Source organism: Zea mays, chromosome 9, assembly GCF_902167145.1.
Source record: "Zea mays cultivar B73 chromosome 9, Zm-B73-REFERENCE-NAM-5.0, whole genome shotgun sequence".
NCBI classification, from domain to species: domain Eukaryota; kingdom Viridiplantae; phylum Streptophyta; class Magnoliopsida; order Poales; family Poaceae; genus Zea; species Zea mays.
The window spans coordinates 18,700,117-18,726,015 of record NC_050104.1 but is presented as its reverse complement, the minus strand read 5'-3'; the positions used below and the strand labels follow the sequence as shown (position 1 = coordinate 18,726,015).

Here is a 25,899-nt window from a genome sequence, read left to right as displayed (position 1 = left end):
TGTGATTTGATTACCCTATTAATATTTTAATTTTAACAAAAAAAATGCAAATACAATTTAAATGAATTTTAATAGCACACATAGATAACTAAAGAGATTTTAAATTAATTGGCAACCACAATGTATAGTCGATCATACATGCTAACAAATACAATTTGATTCATACAATTTTTCATGAACTACCATTTTTCCGCATGTATGGCTTTAAGTTCTTATCAATTTTATTTTCCACACGCTTGATTCTCTCTGGACCGTTAAAGACGAACATCTCTTCATACGTATTGTATTCCTCATCTCCGTCTCCCACATTCTCAACTCCAACAATTTTTTGCTTTCCAGAAATAACTACATGCATCTTCTCATCTGCTGGATCGAGTACATAGAACACTTGTGCAACACATTCGGCGAGAACCCACGGGTCATCTTTATATCCTACTTTCTTTAAGTCTACCAGTGTGAGTTCGTAGTTATCCACTATCACCCCCATGGGATGTTGTACCCATTGACACTTAAATAAGGATATTTTCATGCTTGAGCCATAATCAAGTTCCCATATTTCCTCTATGAATCCAAAATATGTGGTCTTCTGTCCCTGTAGGTCGAAAGCAATTAATTTTTACCGTTTTCGTTTTTGTCCCGCAAGTTGAATATGAAAATGAAAACGGTAGAGGTATTTTTCCGACCGTTCCCGACCGTTTTCATCCCTAGTCCCGATCACTTTTGCAACGGTTATTAATGTGTATTCACTTCGTTGCCTTTTATTAGATTTGTGGTATTGTTATCATAGGCACCTTAGGCTATGTTTGGATAGTCTAGTATTCACCCCAATACACATGAGTTGAGGAGGATTGAGATGTAAATTAGTTTAGTTTACACCCTAACCCCCCTCAACTCATGGGTATTAGGGTGAATACTAAAATATCAAACAAGCCCTTCCTAGTGTGCATAAGGTCGCCACTAAAGCACATTTTTAAGTGAAACTGAGTTATTTGAAAAAAAAGATTACACACAATAGATTTACGAACAACTTTATATTATATATGGTTGAGAGAGAAAAAAGATAGCTATAGATTTTTTTTACTATTACATCTGTCCATTCTTCGTGTGAGAACATAAACATTAAGCATTAAGCTTCTCCTATAAAACTATTTAAAAACATATTTAACAAAAAAAGATTACAACGGATCGTAAAACTGCTGCTATCCAAATGTCCAATCCAATAGAAGATTAAGATCGCGATGCTCTTTTTTCGTGCAGATGGGATTTGTTTGGACAGGTCCCTCTGTCCACAACAGGTCAGCCCCGGCCGATATCGGACAGACTCCAGGAGTTGCGTATATAAATAAACACCACGCCCATATGCAACGCAACGCAACTCATCGCACGCACCATTTGCAGTGCGCTGCGCTTCGCCCTCTCGAGTCCATCATCGCTCGAGATCCGTCGTCATCGTCATCACCAGCAGCAGCAGCACCACCACCACCAGCACCAGCGAGTTAGCGATGGGGAAGAGGAAGTCGAGGACCTCCAATAAGCTGACGGCGAAGCCCAAGAAGCAGCTGGAGACCGACTTCACCTGCCCCTTCTGCAGCCACCTGGGCAGCGTCCAGTGCGACATCTTTCTCAAGGAACACCAGCCGTTCGTCGTGGCGTCGTGCAGCATATGCACGGAGTCCTACACCACCAAGGCTCACGCGCTGACGGAGCCCGTCGATGTCTACAGCGAGTGGATCGACTCATGCAGGGAAGCCAACAAGGGCGTCGTCGCCCCCCGGCCGGACCTCGACAGCGAAGCCAAGAGGAGGAGGAAGACCGAAGACGACGGCTCGTGATCGTTCTTGCAGATCGCCGTCGAGGGCGCTGTCGCCTGCTTTTTATGCATATGTCGTATAGTTTTTTTCCCCGTTTTGCTGGAGCCCGGAATTGCAGTCGAGGTGATGCTTGGACGATGTAGCGCATGTAGTGACGTTGGTCTTTAATCGGCGTTCCTGTGTTGCATATAAGAAACGTAGACATTGTTCATCTATAAATCTGATCTACTGGTTTATTATCTTTGTGTGGCTTCGATAACACGTAATGCGACGGTAGCGTTTGGTATAGGAGAACGAGGGGCAACCGATCGAACACACATGTGAAACTGAGGCCACCTCCATTGCTATGGTCAGTGAAAAAACGAGCAGGGAAGCCAACAAGGGCGCCGTCGCCCGCTGGCCGCACTCGGGAAAAGCCAAGAGGAAGAAGACTGAAGATGACGAGTCCTGATAGTTGTTGCAAACTTATGGTTTTAAAAACTTTGACCACTCGTCTTATGTTGTTGCAAACTTTCACCACCCGAATTATCCCCCGAAGAACGCACTCAGAGAGGTAAGGACGAAACCCCCGAGGGGAAACTTCTGAGGTACCTATTAAACTGAGGTGTCTCCCCGAGAGTCTCCCGCCTCGGGCAGAACTCCGCCTCGCCCGAGGTCGCCGCCGCTCCATCCATCGGGTGAATTCTCCACCTTGCTCGAGCTCGGCCTCGACCACCTACTACGCCGCGAATCCCGCAAACGGCCACTCCGCCAAACTGTGGCGCACATCAAGGGATGGCTCGTCCAACACCTCGAGAAGACTTCCGCCTCGCTCGAGCAGGGCTCTGGCCTCGATAAGCGCAGCAAGGAATCTCAATGTCATCCCGCGCAAGGACGCTGAAGCACCCCGTAAGCAAGTATTTAGCCCATACCTTGGCGTTGTTACAACAACTACGGTAGCCTCTCCCCCGGGGGCTCGGGCGTACGGACAACACCTCGGTCTCTGCCTCGGCTCTCAGCAGGAAACCAGCGGGCACTAGTCAACAATGCAGTGCACCGTCACATCGGCTGGCAGGGCGCCAAGTGTAATACCCAAACTTGTAAACCAAATTAAAGGAGATAAATTTCTTATGTGTCTTGCCTCCATTTATTTGAACATGCAAATAGCCTCATTTAAAAGTGAATAATTAAACAAAGGGCACATAAATAACATGTGCATCATGCTGGAGTTTAATTGTTTGTGCATTCACACATAGTGAAAGTGATAATAGAAGTATGCTAAAGATGAAATAGGTACTAAACCTAATTTGGGAATTAAGATTTGGATAAAAGAAGGAAGAATACTATACAAAAATAAAGGAAATAATCAAATGAAAATAACTAAAAAAACCCTTTCCATACTACTATGTTTATTCTTGAAGGTTTAATTGAGAACAAGTTCACAGCACTATTTAAATTCAAATTTGTATTTGCAAAATGAAGAGAAAAGAAATCAGAAAAGAAAAAGAATAAAAAGAAAAAAGGGACACTCACACCCGCATTGGACCCAATCTGCTTGAGTCGGCCCACTAGTGCACAGGTGGCCAGCCCACACCACCTGCCCGCGCTGACCAACCGGGCCCAGGCGCCAGCGTCGCCTGTGTGGGCTCGGACTCTTTCAACTCACACCGCCTAGGGCCCGCCGGCCGGGTCACCATCCACCTTTAGCCGCATCTGACGCCGCGACTACCGGGCGAAGCCTAATGTTGCGCAACTGTGTGGGCAAAATTTGTTTTCGCTTGCACGTTTGTGAATTCAGCTGTTGCGCAACTGCGGTACCCTAATGTTGCGAGCCTTAGAGGTGTACGAGAGCAGGACTACTGACAAAGTGACAGCAACTTTGTATCTGTCTAATCTCTTCAGAAACCAAAACGCTGCTTCGGATGCAACAACTTGAGATCGTCATTTTTTTCCCGTTCGTGTAGTTTCACAAACCTCAAAAACTCTTCTGCTTTCTAGTAGATTACAACTTATCAATAAACTATTTAGTACCAAAGGTTGGTCAGGACAGTTGAAACGATAATACCATTACGATAGGTGCAAGCAATGACAAAACCGTTGTGCTCATTTTAATATTTTTTCCGCTATAGATTAGATATGTTATTGTAATACCCAAATTGTAAACAATGAGAATAGAGTTGATCTCCATATTTGTGCGACTTCTATTTATTAGCACATGTTAACACCCAAACCTAAAAGTGAATAATTAACAAATGACACATGAATAACTTGTGCATCATGTTGGAGTTTTTGCTGTGTATTTAATAATAATAGTGATCATAGGGACATAAATAAATTAATATCCAAAAATTTAGGATTTAATACCTAAATTGAATATTTAGAAATGGGAAATAACAAAGAAAGAGAATAAAATGCCACATAATATAAAGGAAATAAATATATAAATAAGTATATTCTTTTCATCACAAGATTTAAATTTGTACATTTGATATATGTGCAAGTTCAAAACCAAATTTTAATTCAAAATTCGAAATCTAAAATGAGAAAAGAAAATAAAAAGAAAAGAAAAAGAGAACTTGCCGCGTGGGCCGAAACCCACAGTCCGGCCCAACCGGTAGATTCCACTGCACGGCCCACCCCCTTTGCACGCGCCGTCCACGCAGAAGCGCACTGACGCGTGGGCCCTACTCTTCAGCCAGTGCCGCGATTGCGTGGGGAACCTTTGCGATTGACCAGTGGGCCTCGCATGGCATACACTGCGATGACACTGTTTTTCTTCCCGGGGATTCCTCCACGAACGGACCGTGCGAATCGGCCAGGTTGTTGGCACACGACTCCGTCCCTTCTTCCCCCCTTCTCGGCCCTACATAGGCACCTTGTCGTCGTGCCTTGGGACACTGTAAGTTGGCCATACGCAACTAGCCGAATAGTCCCGTCGTGTGGAAAGAAGTGTGGTGGGCGGCCGCCGTCGGTGACTCACCGAGGCGCCGTCATTGGGACCTCACGGTGGTGTTTGGGGGCTACGTTAGCCATTGGTGGACATTCTCATGGCTAGGCGGGTGTTGAGGTGAATCGACGCTCGGTGAATTTCTCGCTGTGATTCCGACGTCGTCGTGATTCCGCCCGTCGCCGTGGACTGTCGTCCCTACTGTGCGCGTCGTGGTGAGAAACGTGTAACAGTTTCGCTTTGTCTCCGTCTACGCATAGCATGTCCTTGGGAGGGGAGTTCGTCATCCGCAGCGCCGGGTCTAGGGACGTCGGCACGACACCACCGTGTGGCGGTGGAATCTCAGGTAAACATGACACTTATTCTATTGTTATAGGGTAGAGTTCTAATTCGTAAACTTGTGCAACCTTACCAAGTTAGAGTTCTAATTCGTAAACATGACACTTATTCTCTTGTTATAGGGTTCTAAGATATGTCCCCATAACCAAATAATGCCACCACCGATGTCGTGGGGATTTGGTCCGAGACCATCTTCGATTCCACCATAGATATCGTAGATGCTGCCACAGATGACTCCGTAGATGCCACCTCAAATGCCAACGTCGATGCCACCGCCACAGATGTCGTGGGGATATCCTCCTGTGGGGTAGTCACAAATGTCGTCGGGATATGCTCCATGGCCGACACAGCCACTTCCATCACCTGGAGTGGTAAGTTAAATCTACTTTGAGCTTTAGTTAACTAAAATATATAGTAAATCAAGTTAAATCTATACGATAACATATGTATCATATCTCTTGTAGGGTTTGGGTTCGCGTCATACTCCGAACAATGCTACGAACTTCGTCGACCAGATCTTCAACACGAGCGACTTGCGTCCTGACGATCCACCTCAAGGCGTGTGGACTTGTGGACTTCCAGACTTTTTATGCGATGTTTGGACTTTTGTCGTGTGGACTTATGGACTTGTTTTGATTAATTTTTTTGTTTTCTTGTAGTGGGACACGCATGAGGCTAGGAATTCACAGAGCTAGGGCGTGGAGGGCAGCGAGAGCAAGGTGGAGGGGTTCATGCTGGACTTGGCATCCAGAAACATTGACGATGTGTAGACGACTACAACGACGAGGGAAGACACATAAAAGGGAGCGAAATAGCGAGGTGAGATTTTGTTGTGGGGAGCTAGAGCTTCATCCCAAGGAAGGTACGTTCGCCAGGAGCTCGTGAAATGCCATAAAGCATCACATATAGTTTAGCCAGGTGATAGGGTAGACATGAGGTTTAAGTTACAATGATGGTGTGTTTTTGGATATTTGATACGTGCGGAGAGAGGGCGCGAAGGGTGGACGTCGTGGTGCTCGGCACATTTCTATATTACAATCGCGGTAGGAAAGACACGCGTTCACGATGTCCACGTCGTCCTCTTTTCCTCCATCCATCTGACTGCAATCTAGTGGCTAAGAAATGTTTCACGCATCTTTAGCCGCGAAGCGTCGGTCCGGCGCCGCGAAGCTTCCAGATCCCTCTCCCAGTCTCCCTCCCATAATCCCATGGCTTGGTGTCCGTCTCTCTCCTCCACAGCTTGGTGCCTCGCCTCCTACCCACCATTGCTCCTGACCCCAATAGCGTCGCTCTGACCTGTTGTTGCGTCGTCGCCGTCGGCAAATCGCTTCCGCTCTTCCACGCCATCTCCACCGACAAGACTGTCTGGTGAGCGCACCGCCCTGCTCGTTGGAGCCAGCCACCACCATGCCATTGTGTGGGCGGAAGGCGCAGCACAGGGGCCTGCTGCTTGGTGGAGAGGAGGGCAAATCTGCGACCTTTTCATCGAGTAGAAGCATCGGCGTTGCGCTGTTCCGCCGCGCCCTCCTCCTCCAAAGTCGGCATCCCCTCACGCTTCTTCAGCGGCGCCTACCGAAAGAGGAAGTTCGCACCGATCTAGAAAAGTTCTTCGCGGGCCATCATAAACCTCCTCGATGTCTACGCCCACGTCGACCCGGCCGCAACGCTCGCCCTCTCGCCCACAACCTCCTTTCGTGTTCGCATCATCCGGGGGCACCCACATTGGTAATAGGGCGCCAAGACATCTCTCCTTCGAATACAACGACACTAGGCTTCACTGCAGACATCCCCTTCATGTATAAATAGGGCAGTAGAGTCCCTCCAGGAGACAAGCAAGCAAGACACGCAGACGAACACTCTCTTCTCCACCTAGTCTTCGATACTAGCACTTGACTCAATCAGTTCTAGGGACTTGGAAACTTCTCCTCTCCCGCAGTGCTTGTAACCCCTACTGCAGGCACCTCAGTGCGAGTAATATAAGCCTCATCCCACCTCTGCTGTAAGTAGGGCCTTGTGTTGCCCGAACCAGGATAAATTGCTTGTGTTAACTCGCACACCATCTAATTAATAATTAGTTATAGAAGAATGATAGTGACCAAGTATCATGCTCCGTTTGGATGTCGATATTGGAGGGCATGTAATTGAATTGGATTCAATTACAAAAACAAATATGGTATTGAAATGAGACATATTTCCAATTCTTTTCTTTAGATGCCACTGAATTAGAGTTTGGAATTGTGTGGTCCTATTCCACTTAATACATAGGAGTGATGCTCTATATTGGGAGAGGGAGTTCCTAGTTATAATTAAATTCTAGAGAATTGAGTCTCTGATTCTAAATCCTAATTCCATGTGCAACCAAACAATAGAATTCTGGAAAGCTAATTTTGATTCCTAATTTTATGCTCTAATATCTACATCCAAACGAGATATTAGAATAATGAGTTACTCACGGTGCAAATGAAGGGTAATCTTATACCATTCCACTCGCACATAAAGTTGATAACAAGAAAGCCTGTCAAATCCCTAAACATAAATTTAAAAGACCAAGTGAGTTTATATGTATATGAAAACAAACACAACCAATTTTGTAAACTAGTGGTCACATGAATTTTACCCATCGGGTTGCATTTGCTCTGTGATCTTCTATATAACTGGTCTCGATACAACATCACGATTCAACTACTTGTCGTGGTTAAGCTCTTTATGTTATGCTACAAGTTTAATATGTCTTTTTAGTCCTTTTAATTATGTGATAAATATGCAGCATATCAGAATCGATAGATAGCAATAATGTAATAACGAAATAATCGTATAAAAGGAATAATTACTTAATGTAGTATAAAGGTCTCGGTGATTTTTTATTTGTAGTCCCATAGAATCACTTACATGTACCTCACATTTTTTGCGTTGACAACTGTCAGGTACTAATGAAAATTTTCTATATTTATTGAAATGAACACATGTATCGAACATTAGCATTCATATTAATTTGTAAGTATTGTCCACCAATTTTAATGTCTTTGAATCGCTTTAAAGTTGAATTGTTTAGATCAATTGAGAAAATCTTGTGTGTATAGATTAACCCAAGCAAAACCAGTTATCATACACAGTACCCTTCATTTTTTATTTCTTGAAAGCTCCCGATGGTTGGAGGGTGCCATATTTTTTATAATTTTCATGGTGATGATAGTAAACCAATTATGGAGCATGTTAGTTTGTTTGTTTCTCAAATGGGTCAAGCTAGAACCATAGATTTATGTATGATTAATATTTTACTTTCTCTTACTCGTACAACTTTTGCTTGATTTACTTCTTTACCTACTTTCTCAATTGGTTAATGGGCTTAACTAGAAGAGAAATTTCATAAACATTTTTATAATGAAGTTCATAAAACAAATGTCGGTGTTTGGACTAAGGGTCCTTAACCAACTAGTAAATAATGCCGCGTGGCCAGATTCTATTAATTAAGTTCAATGATATGTAATACCAAGTGTACAGACCGAGGATGTACGGTGGACCAATTTTTTGATAGAATTGATGAAGTATAAGGAGAATGAGTCCATCGTCGCTCGAGATCCGTCGTCGTCGTCATCACCACCAGCAGCAGCAGCACCACCACCAACACCAGCGAGTTAGCGATGGGGAAGAGGAAGTCGAGGCCCTCCAAGCTGACAGCGAAGCCCAAGAAGCAGCTGGAGACCGACTTCACCTGCCCCTTCTGCAGCCACCCGGGCAGCGTCCAGTGCGACATCTTTCTCAAGGAACGCCGGCCGTTCGCCGTGGCGTCGTGCAGCATATGCACGGAGTCCTACGCCACCAAGGCTCACGCGCTGACGGAGCCCATCGATGTCTACAGTGAGTGGATCGACTCATGCAGGGAAGCCAACAAGGGCGTCGTTGCCCCCCGGCCGGACCTCGACGGCGAAGCCAAGAGGAGGAGGAAGACCCAAGACGACGGCTCGTGATCGTTCTTGCAGATCGCCGTCGAGGGCGCTGTCGACTGCTTTTTATGCATATGTCGTATAGTTTTTTTTCCCGTTTTGCTGGAGCCCGGAATTGCATTGTGTTATAGGAATCGTCTGAAACTCTGAATTGTCCTTTGTCGTCGAGGTGATGCTTAGCGCATGCAGTGACATTGGTCTTCAATCGGCGTTCCTGTGTTGCATATAAGAAACGTAGACATTGTTCATCTATAAATCTGCTTCGTTGACGTAATGCAACGGCAGCGTTTGGTATAGGAGAACGAGGGGCAACCGATCGAACTCACTGAGGCCTCCTCCATTGCTATGGCCGGTGAAAAAACGAGCAGGGAAGCCAACGAGGGCGTTGTACGTCGCCCGCCGGCTGCACTCGGGAAAAGCCAAGAGGAAGAAGACTGAAGACGACGGCTCCTGATCGTTGTTGCAAACTTATGTTTTTTTTTGAAAGGAAAAAATAAATCTGTTGCAAACTCTGCGGTTGCTGTTTCATGTGGCGTTTCATGCATACTAGTAAAGAACTAAGGGTTTTTTACATTGGTCCCCTTAGTATCGCCACACTACTTGTTTCTACCCTTAGTTTTTCTTGTTACTCAGTTTTACCCAACACTGGTTCCCTTTGCTCACAAATGCGCCTGGACGCCGTCTCCGTCCACTTTAACGTTACTTACAGGATGGGCCCACTACAAACTTTCACTATGTTCTGCGCAGCAGCCTCTTCTTCCCCGACCCTGACTCCAACTCTCCTTCGCCTGGCACATCCTCGGCGGCGCGGCAGCCTGCTTCTTCACCGGGGTGGCTGCTTCTTCACCGGCGCGGCGACCTGCTTCTTCACCGGTGTGGCGGCCTACTTCTTCGACGACGCGGCGGCCTACCGGGCGGTCGGATCCGCGGACGAACGGATCTCCGGCGCCTGTCGGATCTTCGGACGCGGCGCAGCGGCCTACCGGGCGGACGGATCCACGGACGAACGGATCTCCGGCGTCACGGCTTGCTTCTTCACCGGCGCCGCGACCTGATTCTTCGACGGCACAGCGGCCTGCCGGTCTTCTCCAGGCGGGCAGACGCGGCAGCCTGCCGATCTTCTCCAGGCGGGCAGACGCGGCAGCCTGCCGGTCTTCTCCAGAGCTCGGATTCCAAGTACGTATGATATGAATGTGATGTATTGCGCTACTTCAGATCTACACTTTTGGTGATTACTTATTAATGCTGCTTCGTTCTGCAGATCGGTGATTACTTGAGCGTTGCAATCATGTAGATGGTGCCCGCACCAGATGTAATTGATGTAATGTCAAAAGGGCTCTGGTTGCAACAGTAAGGCATGATTCTCTGGTAGCACTAGGAACTGGAACCACAATTGGTCTGTAATACTGGTAGTTTCAAATTTACCTAAACACTTCAAACCAGAATGGTCTGTAATGTCAAAAGGGCTCGGGTTCCTATGAAGTCAAACGCAGGAAAGTTTGCATCTTGGAGCCAGACCAGTTGGGCAAATTTTGTTCGGTACCCAATTTTGTTTCGCCATTTCTAAAATCTTGTAGCCAGGCTAGACTTGAACTGATGGTAGAATTTGCACCAGATATTTCTCTCTTTATGAACAGTACAATTATACTGCATCTGATCGAATGCAAAGAAATCAATGCATGACTTAGCAACCATTTTTAGAGGCGAGGTATAACGCTAAATATCATGACAGGACGATATCACTGGTTGCTAAATATTATGACAGACTGTGGTGTTCTTTCGCGTCTGCCTGCCTAGACAAAACCGGCAGGCCGCCGTGCCGTCGAAGAATCCGGCCGCCGTGCTTTCGAAGAATCAGGCCGCGACGTCAGTGAAGAAGCAAGCCTACCGGTCTTCTCCAGGCGGGTGGATCTCCAGGCGATGTCGAGGATATACCAGGGCACCAGGCAGCGGAGATCCGTCCACAACCGGTAGGCCGCGCGCCGAAGATCTGCCAGGCGCCGGAGATCCGTTCGTCCGCGGACCCGTCCGCTCGGTAGGCCGCCGCAGGCCTCCACGTCGTCGAAGAAGCAGGCTGCCGCGCCGGTGAAGAAGCAGGCTACCGCGCCGTCGAGGATGTGCCAGGCGAAGGAGAGAGGGAGAGTTGGAGTCGGGATCGGAGAAGAAGAGGCTGCGCAAGCGCAGGAGAGTGAAAGTTTGTAGTGGGCCCATTCTGTAAGTAACGTTAAAATGGACGGAGATGACGTCCAAGCGCATTTCTGAGCAAACGGAACGAGCGTTGGGTAAAACTGAGTAAGAAGAAAAACTAAGGGTAACAATGAGTAGTGTGGCGACACTAAGGGGACCAATGTAAAAAACCCAAGAACTAAACAAACCGACAAAGTCTACAAAAAGTAGGTAAAGAACAGAGTAAAACAAAATGTGTGTAAACAAATTCTTTGTACGCACCACCATGTAATCTACGGATACAATGACATGTAATAAAAATCATAGCATGTATTATCGTTCAAGAAGTCAGATCATGCGTAAACAAATTCTGTACGTACCACCATATGAATTTCATAAGAGAAATCAGTGTACTTGTCGCCATTGCCCTTATCTGCATCTGTAAGGAGAGAAAGTTGATGCAGGTCCAGTTGTCCCAAAGGAAACCGAACATTCAACTACATGTACAAAAAGCATGAAGAAAAGGAGAGTAGAATCATTAAGAGTATCCAACATAGGATCAGTATGGACAACTATATATAGTGCCTTTTGCATGGTAATAACTACAGCACATTTGCTGAGCATTTCGCTTATACGATCGAAAATTGAATGACCTATGAACATCCATTAAATGCAAATATTTTTTGTGGTGGTGTAATCAAAATTCTTAAAAAAGGATACAATAACGCTCCATGGTATGTGATGTACATACCACAGCCTAATTGCAGACAGGTCCATCATGCAGTTCAATTACGTAGAAGCTACTAATTTGTTTAATTAAAGTTAGCAATAGTTTCATCAGGTATGATGAGTTATGAGAAGCTTCCGCTGTCGAAATAATGTTATAAATAATTTCACCAGGTACATAGGAAAGAAATGTAAATGTACAATGCGTGTACAGATAAACACTTAAAAATGACCAGATTATTTACCTTCTCATTGGTGTAAGATGACGTGGCCTCTTAAGTCCCAACTTTCCAAGAAAATGTTTATCAAATTATGGGTCACCGTACTTGGAGATGAGGATGATGCAGAGTATTGTTTTCATTATGCATGGAGCTTTGTTAAACAGGTCATCAGGTGACAGGAAACAGAAAGAGAGCACTATTACTGCCAACATGTGATCTAGAATTTTACCTGTGTAATATAAGTCCTTTCTTTCTCAAAGCATGCAGAAACGGTCATTCTGGAAGAGAATGTTCTAATGACGAATGCTGGGTACATGGTAACGGAACCAGAGTATATAGCTAGCTGGGCTAATAGTCTAATAGGTAGGAGGATGATATATATATATATATATATATATGCTTCCATTAGTATGGGAAGCCCGAGTCAGGTATACTCATGCGCGTTCGATGGTGTGCTGGTTCTGGCTCGGGCGGATTCCAGTGTAAAACGTGAGCTAAAACAGCGTAAATAAGTACGAAATTTAGCGGAAATCCTATATCTGTTTTGTAACAGCAACTGGGGCCCAAAATTACGGCGTGAAAATCGCGTGCAGCCGACCGTGCGCGGGTTCTGGCTCGAATAGTGTTCAGCGTAAAACGTGAACTAAAATAGCGTAAATTATTTATCTGTTTCGTAACAGCAAATGGGCCCCGACATTATGGCGTGAAAATTGTGTGCGACCGATCGTGCGCGGGTTCTGGCTCGAATGAATTTTAGCGTAAATGTGAAACGAAACATCGTAAATTAGTATGAATGTTAGCGTAAATCGTATATTTGTTTCGTAATGGCGAATGGAACCGAAATTTACGGCGCGAAAATCGCGCGTCACCGGTCGTACGCGGGTTCTGGCTCGGACGGATTTAAGCGTAAAACGTGAACCAAAACAACGTAAATGAGTACGAATTTTAGCGTAAATCATTCATCTACTAGGTCTGTGTCCATGCGTTGCCACGGGAGTGAAAAACGGTATGAAACATAGATATGAACCAACAAATATTACTATGATATGCAAAATTTGTATGGCAAAATATCACTGTAACACTAATATTAAATTTTTTAATGATATAAATATATAATATTAGTGCGTTGCTACGGAGTCAACATATAATGATAAGTTATATTGGCATGCAGAAACATTAATTATCGTTATACTTTCTTGTTAGCATCTTTTAGAGATTAAAAAGAGTTACATATATTAAAAGATATATAGGTATGTGTCCTTGCTTTGCCATACAAATTAAAAACTATCAAAAAAATATTTATACAAAAATATAATAGATATGTAAGCATGTACATATGTAGATAATGTCATGAATTCCAATATACAATGAAAGGATGAATAAATTCACATCCAATAAAATCAATACCAACAACATAAGCAAAAAAACTAACTATATTGTGACATACTGACCACCAAATCAATTTTAAACACTACAATTTAAGATACGCCTGTAACAACACAGGCGATGTATAGGTGGGTGAGTGACATTGAGGGCTCCCATAGGAATGCTGGAGGCACGAGGCGACGAGGAGGTGGGAGGCCTCCTAGAGGCCGATGTCGATGAGGGATCAGGCGTCGTCGAGAGCCAGCACCATGGTTGTGACCCGGTTGTCGTAGGTTGGATTCAAGCCCTCATAGCAGAACTTGTTGGCGAATGCGAGGAGCTGGGAGATGATGTCGGGCGAGAAGTAGTCCACGCGGTTGTAGGCGGAACCAGCCATCCTGGATGCGATCGCGACGCACAGGGCCCAAATATTTACATTTTATTTTTAAAAAAGTGAAGCCCCCAAAATAAAAAAATGATATGAATTTGTGATTTCTCGTCATAGAACGAACAAAAAATTCACCAGGGCCAAGAGGAAGAGATATCTCAATGATTAGCCCTATAAAAAGATATAAATGGATGTGTTGACTATCTATATAACAGAGATGGATGAACAATATGAACATGACCTAGAGACTAGGGATGGCAGCGGGTAGGGTAAAGTGCGGGTAAGCCATTTACCCGCCCGCCAACATATCCGCGCCTCTAGTGCTTATCCGTGCCCGCGAGAGCTTGCAGGTAAAATTTTCGACCCATGCCCGTATCCGCAGGATATCCGCGGATATCGGGTAACCCGTTACCCGCCAGAAAATATCATACGAGTATGTGGTCATGTTCATTTCACCAAGAACATCAATAACTTGAGAGACATAATATAATGGCAAGGAACATAGTTCAAACTTCAAAGTCCACAAACATGATCGATCATCCACAAACATAAGTCTCAAACTCTTAAGATATTAATTATTACAACACAATGTTTTAGGATGGAATGAACACATGGGCGATATTTTGATGGGCTAGTAAATTAAGCGGGTAACGGGTAATACCCGCGGGCGAAATTTTATATCCGTCAATTACCCGCGGGTGAGAAATGTTACCCGTATCCTTACTCGTGGGCGAGATTTCTTACCCGTATCCATGCCCATCGGGTACGAAACCCGCGGATATCCGTGCCCGTGGGCGGAATTGCCATCCCTACTAGAGACTGCTAACACATGTGGGGTCAGGTGTACGAGCAAAGAAAGCTTACATGTACTGAATCTAAATTTCAAAAAAGTCAAAAGCATGTCAAGAATGAATAAAAACTAATCTGAGAAAACAGACGAAAGCATGTCAAGAATGAATAAAAACTAATATAAAAAACAGACAAAAGCATGTCAAGAATGAATAAAAAATATGATTAATCTGAAAAACATGTCAAGATCAACCACACGTTAAGCAAATAAAGGTGGCCTATCTTAATCTAAAAGAAAATATCCAAGTAAAGAGAAATAGATTGTCCAAGCATAGAAAGCTTACGTGTGCTGAATCTGAAAAGGACAAAAACATGTAAAGAATGAATAAAAACTATGATGAATCTGAAAAATGTGTCAAGATCGATGACTCATTAAGCAAATAAAGATGGCTTGCACTGAATCTAAAAAACTCTCAATGTGAGAGAAAGTACATAGAAACATGTCAAGATATGTTGATTATCGGAAAACAAATTTTGATGCAAATGTGAGAGAAAGTATAACTTACATAGACACCCCCCTAGTTTTAGTTCAAGATTCGTGCCCATGTCCTCCCCGCAGTGGCGTCCTCGGAGGCGGGATCTTCGAGTAGGCGGCTTGCCACCGTGGATAGCGAACTAGCGCGACTACCACCCCTTGCCCAGGTCCTCCACACATTAGTTGGTATAGCTTTCTAAAATCGTTTAGGATTGATGAATCATCAAAGCCACTACTGGACACAGCCACCAATTGTGCAAAAATAAGGGGGATTCTCAGGTACAAGATAATTTATCCATGAGTATCTTCAGAAAGAGCCATGAACGTGTCCAATATTTGTAATATTGTCTGCAATACTTGGTCCATTTCATACGGTCTTTTGGTTGCTTTCTGTAAAATTTTCACATGTCAGTACCCAGTATCACTAAAGGGAAATACACAATCAGGAAGGCAGGAACACATTTCCTGATGGTACTATGGTAGCCAGATGGTTACTTCTAAGAGCCAGCCAAAGCGACCATGCAACGTATCACTAATTTGAGGCAAATTTAAGCAGATACCCTTATGAACATTGTACTAAGAATCATAAACTATTTAAGGAATAAACTGAATATGATGGAACAATATCAAAACTATCTAAACGAGATAGCTAGAAAACCAGCTGGCAACCAACTCGTTGAAAGGCATTTAATGGTAGCATGTTCACAGTTGGGTTTCAAAGAAAAAGAGAAAATGAGACATTGTGTACAAAACCAAGAAATTTATGCTGAATACAGAAGTGTGGATCCTCTTCATGGCTCAGTTCACACAAATTTCAGCACGTAACATAAACAAGCATTTTGCTAGAAAAATAGATGCATATTACACAAAAATAAAAATGTGTGTTAGGAGAAGATAAAGGTGCATGTCATATGTCAAGTATTTTGGGTTGAAATTGAAATCCTATAAGGTCAAGTATTTTGAGACACAAGGAGTATCATATGGATAAGGGAAGACGTATTTACTCTTTAAGGACTTCAGTTGCTGCATGTTGCATTTGCACTATGAATGCAGTGATTTTGTCAGTGACAAGATAATCATCCATTGCAACCAAGGTCTTGTGTCCATTTCCATTAAAGGTGTCAGATTCTACCTATAAAAGAAATGAGACATTCCCATGTCAGGAAGCAACTTGAATCCAAGTTAAGTCAGTGTTCTAACATAATTTCAATTATCAAAACATCTAGAGTGCTTGAAAGCCATTCATACGAAAATGCTTGAGCATAGAATGAGGAGGCTGGAGCATAGATGTACTTGTAAGTGTGCACCATTTGTACACTGGGCAAAATCCAAGTAGAGATGGCTACCTAATATGGTGACATGAACTCTAACATACAAGCTAAGCAATGTCATTGCCCACATTGGAGAAACTATTTTTCTGAAACCTAAGAAATCAGAGAAAAGCCACAAAAACAATAACATTGTTAGAAATGCATATTTATGTAGACAATGAATAGACCCAGCAAGTCATGCATAGCGTAGATAATATAAGAAATACCATACTCATAATTTTAATCTCCTTCCAAGTTTCATACTTCTCCTTTGGTGTCAATGCACTTGAGTCTACCTTCCCTTACTGTAGCTTGTCACTCAATTTTGAAATATCCAGTTGGCTTGTTATCTTATCACTGAGATGATGCTTGGCCAAAGACAATGTGGTAGTGTCGCAAATCCTCTTCACCTACTCAAAGTGTTCTTGTAGCCTACAAAAAAATGGAAGCATGCAAAAGAATTAGAACACGAGCTGCTTTACTAAATACGACACTTGCTTATTCTAAAACAGATACAACTTCCATGATGAGGAGGCGGGGGTGTCGCTGCGAGCTGCTGCAAGTGATGTTTTCCTAGCATTTTGGAGCCCGACCAAAGAAAGCTCCATCTCTTGCTTGAAGAAGAGACTGTAGATGTAAAAAAAGCATAAAGTAGTTATTCAAGCAGACAAGCTCCTTGAATAGAAAGGAATGACATATTACATCAGTTGATCCATTTTAGAAGTGTTACATGCGTCCTAGTAATGCTCAACCACCCAACAAGTGCATGATAATGCCTATACTATATGCCAGTGATTGAAGTATAACAAATAACTATGAGCATCAAGTTAATTCTGGAGTACCACCAAGAACATAGTAGCGCTAATAGATACTTATACATAATATGATATCTAGGCATAGTAGAAGGGGTAACTGGAATAGTAATATGGTATTTGGTATGATGTATCTAATTTAGATCATCTTTTTTTACTTCTAGGTACTAATTTAAACCAATGTGACTCTATTCTTTAGTCCTATTTTTTTGTTTTCTCCTTGCTAATAATTTTATTTATTCTCAAGCAAAATAGCACATGCATTTTTGAGTGTAAGGATTTCATAGATAAAATGAGCATAATTCCTAATTCTTATGCTGGTTTACACATGTGTATAACAGATGTCCACTGTGTGAGTACGCAAGTGGATCTGAACTTGTAAAAAACAAATGAGTAAAGCACGGAGATGAACCTAGGATCCGTGTCCAGGAAAAGAGGGAGAGATGGGATTCGTCATCTATAGGAGTTTTGAATGCATTGCCCTCGGTATATATCCAGGCAAAAAGAACAAAAAACTCTTGGAGTATTCTGATGCCACTTCTGAGTTCATTACTGAACCTGCTGCACTTACATTGGAGATGTTGGTGAATTGTACGATGAGGAGGCCAGAGGGCAGCACGACCTAGGGGCTGAGGCAACGATAGTGCAGTCCAGAGATCGAGTCCATGGAACAAGATCTTCTTGTAGCTAATCAGGCCACTGCACATCGAGAAGCAACAATTAGGGAGCTTCAATGTGAAACAAAAAGAAAGGAAACTGAGATTGAGAGATTAAATGAATTGACGATATCAGGTTGGTTTGCAGCACAAGAGTTAAATGAACTGGCACACATGACATTCAAGAATAAAGATGATATCAAGAATACAATCAATGACTTCAAACAGGTGATGTATTTAGCTAGATGTTGTGTGTTTTGAACTAATAGCTTCAAAAGTAGAAGATCAGGTGACACAGTTGATTAACCAAGTGCAAGAACTCGCAGACCAAAAAGCACTGGCTATTTCTCAAGGAAAGTCAAATGGGCTCAGTACTGTAAAATCTTGTTGTAGTGAACTTGAATCTTTAAATTAAACTGGAACTCCATTCACGTATAGAAATATGCTACCTTCATCCTTCGAGCATTGAACTCTAGTTCTTACCCTTCCATTTTTTTGCATGTGAACACATATGGGCTGAAGAAACCATGTTTTGTTTAATTTTACGTTTATATTTAGGTATACTGTTGGAGGTAACACAGAAAATGCAAGCCAAAATTGTTTTATGCTGCCCTTAAAACTATTTTTAAGAGGTGAATTTTTGGGATCTTTCGGAGATGCTCAGACTTATAATTATTTAAAAACATGACCATGTGTATATCACATCGATGCAGTTTTTTTGTTCCGATCAAACAAGGAAGAGCAGATGAGATCTATTTGAGACAAACCTCCTCACTCCGACCCTAAGCAGTCTTAGTTTCTTAGGAATAATGCATGTACCTTTTCTTTGTGGCTGTCCATATGGTTATGGGATCCAATAATAAGAACACCAGATGAAAGCGATTAAAATTTTCTCTAGTGAACAACCTGGTTTGTATATATGTTAATACATTTGTATCTAAAATCACACCAGGAGAAGCATAAATAGCTAAAATGAGAGAAAATGAAGGTATATGTTTATCCATGTGATAAGTTTCACAGTCAAAGGCATAACAAACAGTTGTATTTCTTTTTACACTGAAAAATCCATCTTTCTATGTAGGAAGCCATGTTCCTTCGAAATTGATTATGGTTTGTGTATTTCATATGGATATCACAATCCTTTTGATTCCAAAATAAGTCCATGTAGGCACCTTTTCTGTTAAGGTTTCTTGTTTTACTCATACCTAAAGTGCACCATAAACAATCTAGTAAAGTACTGCAAATAGAACATCTACCTCAGTTTGTGTGCACAATTCCAAACTGGCAAACTTGCTAATTGCACTGACTCTTACAACTGCCAGTTTAGATATTATTCTACACATTACATGTTTACTCTATTAGGTTTGTGGCATATTACGTCTTGGTTTTCATCATGAGTCAAGCAAGGAGGCTGCAAAAGAATTGGTGGAGCAGCAGCTCATTCTAAACAGTCTACGATGGAAAGGAAAAGATCTAGCTAAGAGTGCTTTAGACTGAAGCGAGCCTCAAATAGTTTCACTGAATGGTAAATTGTTAGTGAAATTTCTAAGTTAATATGTCATAGAAATGCCTACCATGCTCATGATCTAATCGAGCTCATGGTGTCTAAGGATGTTTAAAGGGCGAGTGACAAATGATCTGAAGAAAGCTAGTGACCTAATATTTTACAAACCAAAATTCAAACATGTTTTTGTGATATGGATGATATATCGTTTGCTCTCTGCACATCTACGCTGCTGTGTTACAGACCACACCAGATGTGGCTAAGGATACTCCTGATCTACCACATCTAGAGGTGCAATGCTAACACTAATACGAGCTTTGTGGAATGTGATAGGCAAAAAAATAATAAAACTAACAAGGATTCTCTCAATTGTAATTGCCAGTCGAACCTAGAAACTTGCCAATCCTTTGAACTAACTAACAATCCTTTGAACTAACTGAATATCTAGATTAGTTCTCAAGTAGTGTTCCTGGCTTTGGTGACAACCAGCACAAGTGCCTTTCGCAAGAAAAAATAATTCTCTATTAGTATCTACTTTCATAGTTCTCTCTCAAACAACAAATTCTGTTAGTATCTATATGTGTTGTCACGTTGGCAAAGAATTGAAAATCGTCCTGAACTAAAACAACATAAGAATAGGAACACATATAAGTTATTGGCAGGAGTCAAAATAATTTGAAGCCAGAAAACCTCTGTAATTAACACATTACATAAGAATAAATATATATGATTCACTTCTGAGAACCTCCCCTTGGCCACAAATACGTGTTCCAAACGAAATACCTCGAGATCGAGATTTAGATACACATCTAAATAAGAAAGCAGCAGGATTTGGATAGTGACACTAATGCATGCATCGATGGAAAAATATTAGCAATAGGTAGTAAGTCAAACAACATGGTCTGATAAACCTAGGATTCTCTTTTAAGACATCTTAACTGCAAAAGCAAAATCTAGACAAGGAGAAAAAATATAGAGAAATCAAGAAACATTAAGCCGATGGATGGATTAGAAATGATAAGCAGTATAGATAAGAAGACGGGGGCAAGAATCGTACCATGCCTGGCCTAAGGAAGTTAGTCTTGCCGAGCACGATGATGGATCCAGACTTGTAGAGCGCGCGCGACGGAGATGCCCGTGTCCTGGTCGGCAGCATCGCAGCAGAGGTGCAGGATGTCAGCGTCATCGTCATCTGATCCACGAGGTTCCACCAGACCAGCTTTGACGTGGTCGTAGTCGTGGGCTCACCATTAGTCGTGACAAAACTCACCATAACCTCCTCCTCTAGCACTCCCTTGCCGATGATCGGTACAAGAGGCACTGGAAGCTGTTCCCTGTAGAAGATCGGTACAGGTAACATTAACACATCAAGTGAAGAGTGAAGTTGATGATGTTGTGACATAGATATAGAGATTAACCTGCTACAACTAATCAAGACATCAACGAATGCATCTGATGTTAGTAGACAGGTACTGAAGCCTCATGCTCTCGGTCTCACTACACTGCTAATAAAAACTGAGTCAGGTACTGAACATTCATGATTTCTAATCAAACTCACCGGGACTAGGAGTAGATCTCTGCACTACATAACTGCTGGCCTGGTTCTTATTCGTTGAATCGTTGTCGCTAGGGAAGTCTAGTTTGACTTATGACCATTCCAAATATTACTGAAAGTGTTAATATAAAAAAATCAGAGAACTAGATAAATAAATTGAAGGCAAGAAATGTACATCACTGCATATAGAATGTCACATTAGGATTCAATAAAGTCAAACTAAAGTCTGGCCAACAATTATCTGCAAAATATGTGCATGCTTTGTAGGTAAAATCTGTATCGCTAGGTTCACATCATGAACATCTTCTAAATACAGATTGTTTTTGTAACAATGACTGATTATTGTCAGATGGTTAAAGTACACTTCTAAGGACTTCTCCAAATTGTAATGAACATTATAAAAAATAGAGGGAGTAGTGTATAATTGAAAAGAACACATACTTCATCTTCACTACAGATTGAGAAGCAATGGAAGCCTAGATATGTGATGATGCCCCATTTGCCTTTGCACCGTTACCAGACTAAAAAATATTGTTTACATCAGATGAGAAAAAGACCCACAAAGGAAGCCTATGCCACAAGCCCACAACAACGCCAGTCTTCCAATCTCAAGAGGCCAGTACAAGCAAAAAAATTCTGAAACTCAAATCCAGAAATCAATCATCATAATTTCCCTATCAAAATATCCACCAGTTCCAGTTACAAGATCAAAATAGATTCATTTTAGAAAAGTGGATCCCAGGAACAAGGAAATGTAAACAACCAGCGAGGTGAGTAGCTCTAGGGACCAAGAAAATGTAAGCAACCAGCGAGATGATGTACTCAATCTAAAATAATAACAAAATTGCTTAACTAAATACCCTCAACATGCCCGCAATGACCAGTCCCAAAAAAATCCTGGAGAAAGAGTTGTACCGAGCAGAACCATGGGATGACAATTATAACAAAATCTGAAAGCTATGAATGGTTCTCAGATATAGAATACAAACCTAAATTGTCCTTTCACACAAGCCACAAACCAAATATTTTCCCCATGTATACGTACACAACGTTGCAGGCTCACTACCCATTGGTATATTTTTATACTGATAGAAAAGAAATTAATGGTGGTCATTGCCTTCTGACTTGGGTTAAGATTTGTCACCCAATTGAACATATCTCCAACATGCAACGAAAATTGAGGACCTTACTCCATTGCTCTTTGCTTTGGTTCCCAAAAGAAGAGCCCATAAGCCCGGTGGCATCAACTCCCCGTCTATGGCTCGCGTTCGGAGCTCCTGGATCCAATGTAGATTTCAGAAAGGGAGAAAAAGGAACAAGAATCAATCAATAAATGGGGGAATATCCACAAGGGGCAAACTGAGGTATTTTCTCAGTGGGTAATAACCTGACGAAACAGCTCTCCATGATGCTTGGTGTTTCCACTAATGGACCATTTTGTCGCCACTGAAACTAATAGCTTATTTATTAACCAACAACGATAATATGAAACAGCAGGGAAAATAATATCAAATGTGAGTTGAAGTGCTAGGATTGATGCAAGAAAATAATATCAATGCTATGCAAATTCAGAGGTTAAGTGAGATAATAAGTGAAGCACCTGGCAGATGAGGTCCTCGGCTAGGGTGAGGACAGCAAAGGTGGTGGCCTTTAGTTGCAATATGCTTCTTATCAAGAGCCATCAAGTACCTGGTACAATTCACAAGCACGATTTGAACGAAGTGAAGTACTCTTGGATTCTCAAATTCACACGAAAAGTACTGGGAGCGCGGTTGAATAACCATCCCAAGAAGACCCGTCAGCCTTTGGCGACGTCACCGCCTCCTGCCGCTGTAGTGGAACCGTTGCAGCAGGCGGCGGAGCAGTTGTAGGCTACCACGTTTGCGCGGGCGGATGGCGGCTAGGCCATACAACCATGAAGTTGAAGAACCACAAGTACCTCCCATCGTGCATCGACATACAGGACATCAGCTAGTAAAGCTTAGCCTTGCCCCTGGGAAATTAGTATATCCATTATGCACTCAATGTTCGCTCATGTTATTCTCAAGAAAATTCAAACATCACCGGATCATCTATATACCTGTACAGTTGCAGAAAGCATAGGGCATGCTATTCAAGAAGCACATGTTGGCAGCATGATCTTTGTGTAGCCGTTCTCCAATGCAGTCTGAGCAAAATATCAGGCATGAAAGGGTGAGTTCAACTTGCAACGACAAAAACACATGGGGACACCAAAGGAAACCACCTTCTGCAACGAAAGCATGAGCGGGCACCAAATTAAGTCGTCCCTACCCGTTTCATCACTGATGTCCTAGTCGGTCTCGAGCTGCTAGGGTTTGACAGGGTACAGGGTGCGTACCTCGGGCGAGAAGGTGCACGAGGGGCGTGGTGGTTGCGGTGCGTGCGGGGGCGGCAGAGGTAGACCGATCGTGGGGGCGGCACGCTCATCTCCTCGAGGAAGCTATCGCCGCAGGAGGGGAGGGGGACAGGGAGGTGCGGAGGCCCGACCGCACGCCATCCAATCAAAGAAATGGAAATCACTCACTTCTCGGACGGGCTCGGGGTGGAGGTGGTCGGCGTCGGGTGGGGACGGGCTCCGTCTCATGGCGCAGCGTGCGGCGCCTGCTCCACCAAACCGTTGGTCGTGGTAGCGCCCATGACGAGATCTGGGATGAAGGGGCGGCGAGGAAGTAGGGCGTGAGGGAGAAGGAGGGGAGGGGGCGGGCGCAGTCCTCCCAGCCATCGCGCTGGGATGGTGGACAGGGAGCGGAGTGCGGTTGGCGTCGGGGTGGAGACGGGAAGGGGCGACAGGGGAGTCAAGCGCGAGGGAGAAAGAGAGGAGGGGGAGGGCAATGAGCGGGTTGGGGTCAGGGGCGGAGCACGGTTGGATCACGCGTGGACGGTCCAGATTCACCAATGGCAGCCTACCCCCTTGCGTTCTTCATAGTAGTAGAGATTATAAATACGCCCTAAGCTAATAGATGTCATCCTGTATCTACATATGTACATAAATATTAAAGGTGAACGTTTGATAGATTTTAATTGTTTTTTAAAGCTACTTTGAAAAAAAAAGATCAAAGATCATCGTCTTGAAGGTAACAACTTTGAAAGTGGACGTGTTCGACATCGTCGTCTACAGACGCATGGCCAACATAAAAGATAGCATCAGCGTGATAGTTGTCAAGTTGGAATGTTATAAATCCATCACGAGAGTTCCATCGAGCAACGTAATCTTTTGAAAATAGTCTCTAACACATTCACTAACTCAGAGCAAATTAATTTGGTTGAAAGCTGTGCCTGGCCAAGCAAGTTGGGAGGTAATATTTGTTTGGTTGAAAGCCGGCCTCACCTGAGAAAGCTAATGAACAAACATCAATACATCTCCTTAATTTATAGTATGTTTACAGTTCGCAAGTGATTTTAAAATCTATTTTATAAAAAGTTAGTACCATTTGTTTTCATGGTTCAAAAAATATATAATATATTTGCACTAAAAGGAAAAATCATTTAATTCAGCCGACTACGCCCAATGACCCTGACCGTGGTGAACAACTGCCCCTACCCGGTGTGGCCGGGCATCCAGGCCATGCCCGGCCAACTCCGGGCACGACGTCCTGGAGGGCGGCAACTTCTTCCTCCCGCCGCTCTCCCACAAGTCCTTCTCGGCGTCGGCCCACCCCTGGTTTGGCCGCATCTGGGCGCGCATGGGCTGCGCGGGCGCCGACACGCAGCTCCACTGGCCACGGGCGACTGCGGCGGGGCGGCTCTAGTGCGGCGGGCTCGGCGGCGCGGCGCTCGCGACGCTGGCGCAGGTGAACCTCCACCACAACAACGACTAGACCTCGTACGGCGTGAGCGTGGTGGATGGCTTCAACGTGGGCCTGTCCGTGACCCCACACGAGGGCCACGACAACTGCCCCGTAGTCACCTGCTGCAAGAACCTCACCGAGACCTGCCACGGCGAGCTGCAGCTGCGCTCCCCGGCCGGCAGCATCCTCATGTGCAAGATCGGCTGCGAGGACTTCTGCACCGACGAGCTGTGCTGCTGCAACATGTACAACAGCCCACAAACCTGCCGCGCCTCGAAGTACTCAGAGTTCTTCAAGCGCGAGTGCCTGCAGGCCTTAACCTACCCGCATGACAGCCCCTCGCTCACCCACGAAGCAATAGTGAGAGCAAGCGATGAGGGGTCGGTTGTGGCTCGCGTGGAGGGGAGACGACCGAGGGGGGTCTAGGGGTGATGCACACGGGTGGGGTAGGGGGCATAGGATGGACGGTCCGGGTAGCAGCCATAGGGCGGACGATCCAGATTAATAGAAGGCAGAACAAGGGGAGGCAGGCTACCCCCTTGCACCCTTAATATAGTAGTATAGATTTCATAATGACGAATGTAGACCGAATATATCTCTCTGCGCACGAGGTTGTCATAAAATGCATCATGAAATATCGTAAATTGGTATAAAATACAACAAGAAGTGATCTGAGGTAATTGTAGCGTAAAATGCAAGCTAACCATCTACAGGAGAACTGTTTTAGAGTTTACAATAAGATATAAGAGATAATTATTCATGTACTCAACTATGATATTGTGGTGTTTACATTTTAGTTGTTGGTACATATACTCAAAACTATGTTCCACCATAACACCACTGTTAGCAAAAAAAGTGAGTTCAAAAGGCTCTTCCAGCTTTCCTAATGTGGAGAAAACCATCGAGGTCCATATCTGCAAACGTAACATGAACTATTAATATGATCTTTCCTTGTTAATATGATCATCTTTTCTAGCTTGTTATGACTAACATAACCTATAGTCTAAACTGAATGCACACTTGAGTTAGAAGATCAGATTACC

At 43.6% G+C, this 25,899-nt stretch overlaps 2 protein-coding genes, 1 long non-coding RNA gene and 1 pseudogene across 3 annotated transcripts; 2 read left to right on the top strand and 2 right to left on the bottom strand.

Annotated features, from left to right (window-relative positions):
* Positions 1 to 8,717: 8,717 nt before the first annotated feature.
* On the top strand, positions 8,718 to 10,553 carry LOC103639764 (uncharacterized). The gene is made up of 3 exons (XM_008662480.2): positions 8,718 to 8,934; positions 9,835 to 10,196; positions 10,282 to 10,553. The coding sequence occupies exons 1-3, from the start codon at positions 8,718 to 8,720 to the stop codon at positions 10,312 to 10,314; spliced, it is 612 nt and encodes a 203-aa protein (XP_008660702.1). The 3' UTR covers positions 10,315 to 10,553.
* Positions 10,554 to 16,534: 5,981 nt separating this feature from the next.
* Positions 16,535 to 17,442, bottom strand: LOC103638031 (uncharacterized). The gene is made up of 3 exons (XR_558515.3): positions 17,040 to 17,442; positions 16,753 to 16,952; positions 16,535 to 16,634 (listed from the first exon to the last, which is right to left on the bottom strand). It is a non-coding gene; the product is annotated as an uncharacterized lncRNA (long non-coding RNA).
* A 202-nt stretch (positions 17,443 to 17,644) lies between these two features.
* LOC103639765 (uncharacterized) lies at positions 17,645 to 20,816 on the bottom strand. The gene is made up of 4 exons (XM_008662481.2): positions 20,552 to 20,816; positions 18,808 to 18,844; positions 17,745 to 18,031; positions 17,645 to 17,649 (listed from the first exon to the last, which is right to left on the bottom strand). Exons 1-4 carry the CDS (start codon positions 20,763 to 20,765, stop codon positions 17,645 to 17,647), a joined length of 543 nt encoding a protein of 180 aa, XP_008660703.1. The 5' UTR covers positions 20,766 to 20,816.
* A 3,760-nt stretch (positions 20,817 to 24,576) lies between these two features.
* On the top strand, positions 24,577 to 25,282 carry LOC103639766 (osmotin-like protein; annotated as a pseudogene).
* Positions 25,283 to 25,899: the final 617 nt, after the last annotated feature.

Bases quoted from the DNA above. Each gene is read 5' to 3' on its own strand.
- LOC103639764 (XM_008662480.2), top strand. From the start codon at position 8,718: ATGGGGAAGAGGAAGTCGAGGCCCTCCAAGCTGACAGCGAAGCCCAAG. The intron at 8,935-9,834 runs GTGAGTGGATCG...GCGGCGCGGCAG, and splicing joins GGAGCCCATCGATGTCTACA to CCTGCTTCTTCACCGGGGTG. The intron at 10,197-10,281 runs GTACGTATGATA...TTCGTTCTGCAG, and splicing joins CTCCAGAGCTCGGATTCCAA to ATCGGTGATTACTTGAGCGT.
- LOC103639765 (XM_008662481.2), bottom strand. From the start codon at position 20,765: ATGGTGAGTTTTGTCACGACTAATGGTGAGCCCACGACTACGACCACG. The intron at 18,845-20,551 runs TGGTACGATTCT...TGTTCTTATTAT, and splicing joins TAACTTCCTTAGGCCAGGCA to TGGATCCCATAACCATATGG. The intron at 18,032-18,807 runs GTACATGCATTA...CTCGATGTGCAG, and splicing joins TGGACAGCCACAAAGAAAAG to TGGCCTGATTAGCTACAAGA.